Consider the following 10542-nt stretch of genomic DNA (forward strand, 5'->3'; position numbering starts at 1 on the left):
CGCGACAATATGAAACAGGAAAATACCACCGTGTAATCCATTTATCTCAACAAAGTAACTGTATTCTGAATACCACCTTTTTAAACAGTAACTGTAACGGAATACAGTTACTCATATTTTGTATTTTAAATACGTAACGGCGGTACATGTATTCCGTTACTCCCCAACACTGCCTGTTCCACCCACCAGCTAGCGTTATAATTTTATTTTGATAACAGAACTCTAGCTACCGGATACTTCTTGGTTTTCTGTAGAATAAGTGACAAATATTTAACAGTATTTGCCACATATTGATGACGTTCACGCAAATGGTGTGTTCGTTCGTCGGTGGATGTGCGATCCCAATGCTTCCAATTGGAATTTCAGTGTCCGGAAAAGAATTATGAGATAAAAATTTCTTATGCATAATTAAAATAAAGTAACCAAATGGGGGAAATATATAATATTCAATTAAAAAACGTTGATTTAATTACTAGATCAATGCATTTTAGTTATTCTTGAACTTTTGGTTAATTGATCAGCAATCCAACCTTCTAATATTTCACAACATATTTGTTTTCTAGCATTCCTTGTGTTTATTACACTATATGTAAACGACCTGTAAGGATTGTTTTGTTTGTTCTTTCTACTAGTGCTTTTCTTTTCATGGATTTTTCGTGGATGCAATTACTCCATCAGTCAGTACAGGTCCCAAAGAGGTTATTAATGTGATGCTAAAATGCTGGTGTTTAAATGAAGCTATTAAAAAGTTCATTTACGTTAGACTTTTCAGGTACTTAGGTTGTAGTGATTTCATTAAAAATCCTCGTTTGGCCAAACCAAGGGGTTAATAATGCTACAAAAATCTTATTTTTAAAGCAGTTCCCTTAAGAACTGGCCACACTGGATCATCTTTGTTTGTTTATCATTCAACACTGATTCCCCGTCAAATAGCAGATTGTATCACAGGAATAAAGTCTGTAGTGGTCAAGAGTTTTCTCCTGTGACTATGTACAGAAACACCCTTTTTCCACAGAGCTTGGTTGCCAGGTTTTCCCTCGTTTAATGTGACTGGGTCAGATTTTACCCAGAATGTGAAACATCTAAAATAGGAATTACAACTGGAGCACTTACAGCATGAAGCAAAAGAAAAAAGTGTAGTACAGTCTATAGTATATAGATTTTATTGAGTCCCTTAAATGTTTTCGGTTAAGCCAAAAATAAACAGATTGAAGAATCATTAAAAACAGATCCCTAGTATGCCTGTTGATAAAAAAAAAAATTAAGTGTAAGAAAATAAAAGCCCTCAGATATTTTCTTTTCTTTGTACGTTCATTTCATTCATTAGAAAAATACAAAGGAACGACGTTACGCAGGGCCATTGAACGCGTCATCACATTGACGCTTTCTAAATTCGCCGGAAGTAAGCTGTAGTACTTCCAGTTTAGCGTCAGCCTTTTCCCAGTGCCTCTGAACTCCAGAAACACCCCGTGGCGGACTGAAAGAGTAGATTTTAAATCGGTCAGCTGTAACAGTTTAGGTCCTTAAAAACAACACTGACTCCTAGTCGCGTTTACGGTGCAGTAACAGTGAGATATTGTGACACATCATTTAGCTTTGTTAGCCGCGTTAGCCGGCTGCCATCCTTTTTTCCGAGCGTCACTTCCTACTTTTGAAAATCGCGGCCAGAAAGGAAAGAAACAGAGATGGAGTTACAAGGTAAGGAAAACTTTTAGAAATGTTAATCCGTTGCGTTCTGATTGATGGTATTAACTATTCGGCATTTATGGCTTTATTAGGCAAGCATGTCATATGTCATCTGTCAACTCTGTGTTGGGGCAGCGGTGCTAATTTTCTTGCTTTAGAAGAAGGTAGAAGGTAAAGCACTACAAAAAAGCCCATGTGTCGACCACAAGTGGCTGTATTTTAGTATTTCTTTATATAGATAGATAGATGAATACTTTAATCATTAGTTAAGATTTTTATAAATTGCGGATGTCCTAAGACAAGAGAATAAGTTTTAAAAAAATATGCTCATGGCTCACAATAAAGTTCACACCATGAGAACATTCGTTTTTTCAGTAACTAAGATTCCTCTACACAGAGCATCATTCAAATAAATATACACCAATTTGCGTTCATCTCCAGATTTAACATTGATAATAAACACCTAGATTTGGGGCATTTGTTCCCACTTGTCAGAGTGAAGACATGCTGTCAGAAGCTTCATAATAATATACTAGCATCTAAGCTCTAAAGCTGTATTTCTATTAATGGCTGTTTTGGACCGTCTGTCATTAAATTATCCCTGTCCCTCAGTGGGTTCAGAGCCGATGACCTTGGGCTCTCCTACCTCTCCTAAGCCAACCTCTGGGGCTCAGTTTCTGCCCGGTTTCCTGATGGGTGACCTGCCAGCTCCAGCAAGCCCACAGCCTCGCTCTTTTAGCCTGGCCTCACCACTTGCGGATAGCACAAGCACACTTCGAGGTGAGTGGAAGAAGAGACATACCTGATTGTTGTCTAAAGCTTATATTTTAGATTATTTAGATTAATTAGTGACTCATATTCATACTTAACTTATTTTAAATGGAGGAGGAGGAGGTGGTGGTGGAGGTTCTGCCATGCAGCCTGTTGTCCCCACACCCAAAGACAAGAGTGGAGCCCCACCTGTTCGCAGTATCCATGACGACCTGGTTACTGTAGCGACACCTCTTGCTGCACACAGACAGGTGGGTAAGCATGCACGGTAAAGTGAGTTAAACCGCCTATTTTCACATGAAAGCTGCCACCTCCTGGTTTTGTAACCAAGACAATAGCAGGGATAGCAGGGGGGGTTGGAGAGGGAGACTGAATTAAGAAATGCAAATGGGTGAAGGCTCTGCCATCAGACGCTCCCCAATGAACCCCGACCCCAGGTCAGACACAGTCACCTTGTGTCCAGTGACACAAGTGCCATTCTTCTTCACAGAGGTGTCTTTTGAATCACATTTAGTTAAGCACCTAACCCCGGACTAGTTTGGGACAGAACTCCTGGGATCTTTCACAAACAGCAACGCCTCTACCTTCAGTAAGGTGGTGAAACATGGAGGCCTTATAGCATTTCATGGTGACTTAATTTCTGTACATCATCATGCATGGTCAATATAATTTTCATATGTTCACAGATGTTCAGGAATAGATACAGGTGGTTGAATGGCACACAATTGATTCCTGAGAAGGTGCATGATGAAAGTAAACATAAAGTAGGCAAACCAAAAAAAAACCCAGCGTGACAAGGCTCATTACAGGCCAGATGACTGGCTAGTGCTTGTGTTTGATGAAAGTTCACGGTGACATGTGAAAAAGGCTTTTTAAAAACATGTTCCTCTGTCTGATTAACTCTCTACAGTCGTTCCCAGTCATGCAGTCTCCTCTGTCAGCACGTCAGGCCTCCACTCCAGGAACAGGTACACACTGACACTGCTGACTACTCTGTTCGTAGTGACTTGACAACAACTTCTAACAGTAATGCTCGTGTTATGCGTCGCAATGGCTAGAAGTCATCAAGGATAATTTTTTTTGTAGAAACATTTAAAAACAGTGGCTTCCTGAGAGTACTTTAAAAAAATGTAAATAAATAAAAAGAGCAGCTGGTGACAGAAGTCATTGTAGCTAGTGAAGTGAGGGATTAGCCGGCTAAGTCAACAATCAAACTTTGACGGGAGCAGAAATATGAAGTTGGTTAGACTAATTATTACTGTCACTTGTAGCACTGGTTCACTGCTCAGTTATGGAGTGACAGATCTATATCCAGAGCAGCCCAAAATCCTCTCACTCATCATGCTTTTGCCCTTAGTGGAATTCCTGGTGGTACTTTTATCTAGACAGTTGATGGTCAGTGGCATTGCAAAAGCATATTCGGTTTTATAAAGGGAAGCAGAGTGTTGGTTGTAGCACTAATTAGAAAATGTTACTCTTTTCTTACTTTTTGACTAGCCTAGATTTAGATTGCATTTTGATCACAGTGACACTAAGGGGAAATGGTGGTATGAGACTGTGGCACAACCATAATTATTGCGACAGTTTGCAACAAATATGAGGCCATGTTTTCTTTAGGCTGGTTGCTTCAAAGACGGGTGGCAGGGCTGGGATGTTTCGCAGTCAGTTGCTGGCTTCAAAGTAACTTTGTTGCATCGAGATGGCAAAACGGATGAAGTCTGTCTGTGATCATTTTTTCTGTGTTAATAGACAAGACAAATAGTGACGTGGCTGCTGGATGTTGATAAGACTGCAAAACAGACACTTTGCAACTTTTCTTTTATGTGGGAATATAACTAGAACGTGATTTTAACTCGCTAGACAGCCACGTTTAGTATTTTTCCTCTCTATCTTCTAGTTTACAAGGTTTCCATCCTACTTTCATTCTACTGTTACTGAACCATTAGGAGAATTGGTAGCTAGTAGCTTACCTGCATTCTTTCATTGTTTGTTGCTGTAAAACCTGATAACACTTGCAGCTGCAGATACTGACACATCAGTGCACAAAGCTTTGTTTGTGTTGGCACTGAAAAGGTTTATCCTTTTGCTCACAGTGGGGTTTATGGGGATTAACTGGGTAACATATCTGTCCCGACAGGCATGCAGCAGATGTGTCTGTCACCAGCTCAGGTGGACCCCTTCTACACTCAGGGAGAGTCTTTGTCATCTGACGACCAGCTGGACCAGACCTGGGTCACAGTGTTTGGGTATTTATGCTCACACTTCATCACACTTCAGTTTAAATGCACTCTGTGTACATTAAGGGTATGTCTGTGTGTTTTAGCTTCCCTCCAGCCTCGGCTTCCTACATCCTGCTCCAGTTCGCTCAATACGGAAACATCCTCAAACACACGGTGAGACACTCGCACATCATTATCAGACTGCAGGATATTTGTGTCTGATCAAACGGGCACTATATCATATAGTGTTTGCATATTAACTATATACCGTTAATATGCAAACAAGTAAAGATGAGCTGTGTTCCAGTAGTAAAAACAAATACTAAAACAGAGTTAAAGGTGTAGTGAAAATCAAGAATGGGAACTCTTCATGGGATTTTATCCCAGTCCTCCTGGAAAAGAATTGTGATAAAATACACCTAAGAAATCCACCCAATACATAGGAACAAAAACTCTGTTACGTAATATAATCAGCTACTTCTCCGGTCAGTCCATCGTCCCATGGATGAAATTGCTGTAGTGGCTCGAGAATGACCTGCCTGTCCCTCCGGATCGCAGCAGACCTCCAGAGCAGAACAAGGTCACCATCACTAGCTGCAGAGCAGCAGGCTACATGACTGCAGGGCACAGTACATAAGAGAGAGAGCAGAATAACATGTTTGCTTCCTGACATTTCTGGTGTTTAACTGAATCCATTATACCTGCTAGCAGTGAAATACAGTTAAGTCCATAAGTATATGGACGGTGACACTTTTTTATCGTTTTGCATCTGAATACAGTCACAGAGGACTTTAAATCAAACAGTCGAGATGGGACCAAAATGCATGGTCACATCTTGTGGACCTAACTGTATTTTCAGTGCCAGTGACTGCAGCACAGGCCCCAACTACCAACCAACACTTGTTGAGCTAAAAATTGTTTCAATGACGTCAGTCCACAGGACATGTTTCCAAAATGCAGCACGCCTCTGGATGTTTATTTCTAAACGTTAGGCATTCAAATTCATGCTGAGGATGCAGGAAAGGTTTCCTACTGAGCATCGTTGAAGGTCATGCCTGAATCTTTTTAAGTCACTGCGGTTTTTCTTGACCTCTTGGCCACCACAGGCCCTGATGGCTGCCATTTCCTACAGACGGATGAAACGTCTATCAAAAACAGTTTATGACTGCTGGTTTTGCATCGCTTCCTAATGACTTTCCTAGTATTGGCTCTGAACAAGCACCAACAGACTAAATGAAGTCTGACATTGTAGCAGAAAGTTTCTGATGGTTCAGATCTTTCGGTTGTTGAGATCTTTCAAAGTTGAGTCAGTGACCAAAGTGTAAAAGTTGTTTGTTACCGGTGAGAGTTGATCCACATAAATCTTACAAATCATCTGTGAAATGATTGCACCTGTTTACAATCACAGTATTGGTATTTGGAAATCAGGTGCAATGAGTGAGTCTGACTGTGAAACCACATACTGTTTAAAACTGCTTCATTGTTGGCTTCACTTTTCAGACCTGGAAGCTGCATCTGTCTCTTATGCTGTCTGTGGTCCAGAGCGGACAGTCAGTGTATTTGAACACCTTGAAATCAGAGCACAGACAGGCTGTTGGAGCCCTGAGTCAGTGTTGGATGGTGTTTGTGATTTAGAGCCCAGCTCTAGTCGCAGCCCAACCAGAGAAGCAACTGGAGTTTGAGGTGTATTGCTGTGAACTAAGTTAACCTATTGATGACGTGTTGACAGATGGCGTCTCCTGGTAACTGGATGCACCTTCAGTATCAGTCCAGACTTCAGGCCAGGAAAGCACTGTCCAAAGATGGAAAGGTGTTCGGTGACTCCATCATGGTGGGAGTCAAACCCTGCATAGACAAGGTTGGGTTCCTGCTGCTCCTGTCTGATCTTCTCTCTGAGCTGTGATCAATTGTCCACACTAAGTTAAACTGAGTTTGAAGGAGCAATGAAGTTCGTTTATCTGTCTCTCAGAGCGTGATGGACAGCACTGAGGCTGTCTCTACTCCTGTCTCCTCCTCCTTCTCCGCGCTCCCTACCACCCCTCGCTCTGCAATCAGACCACTCAGCGCCACCTACAGGAACTCAGGCAGTGACTACCAGGTGAACTGTTACCCAAGAGTTTAGTCTGGTCAACTTTAAGAGTTGACATCTTGTTTTTCTTCGACTATAAATGCATGTGTGTCTGTGTTTAGGTGGTAGCAGACAAACAGACACCCAGGAAGGATGACAGCTTTGTTTCCAAGGCGATGGAGTACATGTTTGGCTGGTGACGCTGCATAAAAGGATGCCTGCAGTTTCAGGAGAGAGAGGGCAAGTGGTGGGAAGAGAGATGAACTGATTCACTACACTGTGTGTGTGTGTGTGTGTGTGTGTGTGTGTGTGTGCGTGCTAAAATGTAGGATCTTTTCTTGCTGTCTTCTTTTATAATCAGTGTTTCAATGTTTTTTAATCTTTGTCTCAATAAAAATGTTGTTTTGTTTTTTTTAACTCATTGAAATCGTTTTCATTCAGAGATGTTCTTCCAGCAGCCAAGGAGTGGGCTGTTCACTACAGTCACATTGTCAAGTAGATAAGGATTTTTGGCTGTATTAAACGGTATGAAGGATGTGGCCATCATTGTATCACCTGCTGTATGATGAAGACCTGTTATGACAAACAAGGGGTCGATATCACACACACGTATTGTCACTGTTCCTATTTATGTTCCTTTTTAATCTGAAACTAGTGATTGAGCTGTTACAACTAGAAGTCTGCAGGCAGTTAAAAAGAATCCAGTTTTAAGATACATCTATGCTGTCTCCCCTTTTCAGATCTGCCAGGTATATTTATCTTATGCCATCTGTGGACAAGCATAGCAAAAAAAGGAAGTGTTCAGAGCAGTCTGAATCGAAGCTTTAGGCTCACAGTGATTACATCTACACACACTGATCACCATTATTTAAAACTTTTGCCATATTTGAGCAGAAAATATATTTTTTAAAAACCCATAATAGATTAACACATCTTCCAATTGTTGCCAGAATGCATTCAAGAAAACTCACTTCTCTAATTAGGATATTTAATGTCCACTTTGCTAAAGTGCATAGCAAAAACTGCAGACATTGGGAAACTGTCGTCAGGCTTCTCTGCAGTGCCCCCTGGTGTCTGGAGATTAATCATTACAGTTTGTTTACATGGCAAACTTGTACTGTAACATCTGCGTCATGCCAGCAAAAATTATCAGCAAAAAAAAAAGCTCCAAATATGTTAAAGTAAAAGTTTAGCTGTGTTATTCTTTTCAAGCAACTGTGCAGCAATACTAAGTAAGACTTCATAGTTAATCTAAGGAGCTGGAAAGAAAAGTGTCTGGACTTCTTTAAGTTGCTTGAAGACGTTTCACCTCTCATCCGAGAAGCTTCTTCAGTTCTACGGTCAAATGGTGGAGAGTCCCAGATTTAAACCCGGTGGGAGTTTCCACCCAAAGAGGGACAAAAGGACCCCCTGATGATCCTCTACCTAATCACATGAGCCAAGGTGTGAAAACGGGTGTGGGTCACAATCAGCCAGGGTTTCGAGTAAAACCTGGCCTTCATAGTTACATAGAAAGATTCATAGTTAATGTCCTACACTTTCATGCTGGCAGATATATTCAGGAATGGACATAAATATAGTAAAGGCTGTCGGTGTCTTCCTCAGTTTTAGCTAATAGCAATAGCATTGGGATGTTTCCATGAGAGGTTTTAAATAAAAAAAAATTTTAATGATGTGTAAATAAGCTCCAAAAAGTGCTGCTGCAGAAAGAGGTGGGGCTTTTTGCTTAAAGACATTTAAAGTATTTAGGTTAACAATAAATTTCAACTTCGGGCATCTGACAAGGATGCCTCCTGGGTGAAGTTTTCTGGGCGTGTCCCACCGGGAGGAGGCCCCGGGGCAGATTATACCTCTCGGCTGGCCTGGGAATGCCTTGGTGTTCCCCCGGACAAGCTGGAGGAGGTGGTTAGGGAGAGGGAGGTCTGGGCTTCTCTGCTTGGGCTGCTGCCCCGCGACCCGGCCCTGGATAAGCGAAAGAAAATGGATGGAGAAATTTCAACTTGGTGTAAAATAATCAGCTCCTGCCACCCCAAAGAGTCTGCAGTAGAGTGGCCTTTGTAACTCCGACACATGTAACAGAATTTGTCCAGCAGATGGAGTCACAAATTCCACCAGACAAGCCTCAAACCTGCCAGCTTGAGGAATTAAACGACCGCTGATACTCCACATGTTTGGATTACTTTAACTGGGACAAGTAAATCCCGCAGAATTAAAATGATTCCAAGAACAGGAAAAGAACTGCCGAGAGTGAAGCTACACAAACACAAAGAATTCAATGGTCCTCTGTGGCACCCACACCCTGACCACTTTTGTGTCAAGTTAAGCTGCATTTTTTAGTAGGCAGGAGCTCTTCGGTGCTCTCCCGGTGTGTTTGCAAATACACGCCACATGAGTAATAGAGGATGACTAATGCTGAGGCATGGAGCAGAGAGGTGCAAACATAGCATGAGCTGATGTTCCTGTTTAAAGAGCAGTGGTGCAGGAAGTACTAGGATCCCATGCTGAAGTCGAAGAAGAAGCTCCAACTCTGTGCTGTCTATTTTAGCAGGTGAATCAGGCGGCAAGAGAGTCTGTAACGTAACGGAAACGCATACAAAAACAACAATTACACAATTCTTTATGATGTAATGTTGAAGACTGATGTGCAGCTGTAAAGAGCGTTATGTGTCAGGTCTAGAGCAAAGGGCTAAGACATTGTTAATGCTTCTGAATTGTGTGATGGGCCTGGGTTGGTGATAGGGCATAAAATGGATTTTTATTATTTATGAGAAATTGTAAATAAATATCGTTTTTATTTTCTAGCCATATTGTTGCTCTTTATGTGCACTTTGCAACAAGAGCTACAATTTTAATTTTAATCTTCTTCTATTTTTCCCCTGTTAAAATGAATGCGGTGATGATTATGAAATAAATGTGGGTTTTATATCTTATAAGTGTTTAAAAAACGGACTGCCCTTCATATCCCCGGCAGTGGTTTAGTCCAATGCCTATCACTCTTTAACTCCTTCACTTCGAAAAGGTACAAAGAATGTGTGATAAACTCTTCTTTACTTCTGCTGCTTAACAGAATCAATCATATTTGATGCTGTAATGAGACTGTGGCTTAGTCTGCTTCAGTGCAGCTACTATTAAAACAGACTACTGCTCAAACAGCTTTCAAATGGCCATAGTCCCTGTGCCACCTGAAAGCACAAGGAAAGAACAAGTTACCAAACCACTGCCTTGGCTTAGTGGTGTGAAAGAGACTGTGAATTATACTTTCTCGTTGTGGCATCTTGGTAAAAGGTAAAAAAGGAAGGGTTCCCTCACTATCAGCTTCATTTATGGCATGTCATCTTGGAAAAACCTCTTACCACTTGAACTTTGTTCTAGTAGCCACTTACCTGTGGCACACCTTATCCCAGCAGCATATGGTCTAAGGCTTCCTTCACTCTAACTAGTACATGAGCACTGAGAAGGAGGGATAAATAACAAGACCTGGCCAAACAGCCTGCCCTGAGTGCAGACAGAAGGCACGCTGCTAGGCTAACAACAGATAGGGGGTTAAGAGTAGAACAGAAGGGGCAGTCTTTGACTCAGCTTATACTTGACCTTATTCTGAGTTTACAAAAGGCTTTTGATACCATAAGATAAAGTGAGATTTACCCACCCTAGATGCAATGTTTCAATCCAATGTTGAAATTCTGATTCTAGAAATTGTGGAAAAATGTTGCGCAGACTTCTCCGATCTATCTAATTCTCTTTTAGCTCCATGTGAGCACTGTAGTTGAGTATGTGTCGTCCTTCCACTGTCACTGT

The 10542-nt window shown here is 41.4% G+C and overlaps 1 protein-coding gene across 1 annotated transcript; it reads left to right on the forward strand.

Annotated features, from left to right (window-relative positions):
- The first annotated feature begins 1407 nt into the window (after nt 1–1407).
- nup35 (nucleoporin 35) lies at nt 1408–7260 on the forward strand. The gene is made up of 9 exons (XM_085249085.1): nt 1408–1698; nt 2299–2466; nt 2572–2708; nt 3368–3425; nt 4595–4703; nt 4781–4850; nt 6406–6534; nt 6646–6774; nt 6867–7260. The coding sequence occupies exons 1-9, from the start codon at nt 1686–1688 to the stop codon at nt 6942–6944; spliced, it is 891 nt and encodes a 296-aa protein (XP_085105211.1). The 5' UTR covers nt 1408–1685; the 3' UTR covers nt 6945–7260.
- The last annotated feature ends 3282 nt before the right edge of the window (nt 7261–10542 follow it).

The sequence above is a fragment of the Mchenga conophoros genome, linkage group LG16 (assembly GCF_057382185.1).
Source record: "Mchenga conophoros isolate Kocher_MC1m ecotype Shallow Benthic linkage group LG16, M_conophoros_male_GT1.1, whole genome shotgun sequence".
Classification (NCBI taxonomy): domain Eukaryota; kingdom Metazoa; phylum Chordata; class Actinopteri; order Cichliformes; family Cichlidae; genus Mchenga; species Mchenga conophoros.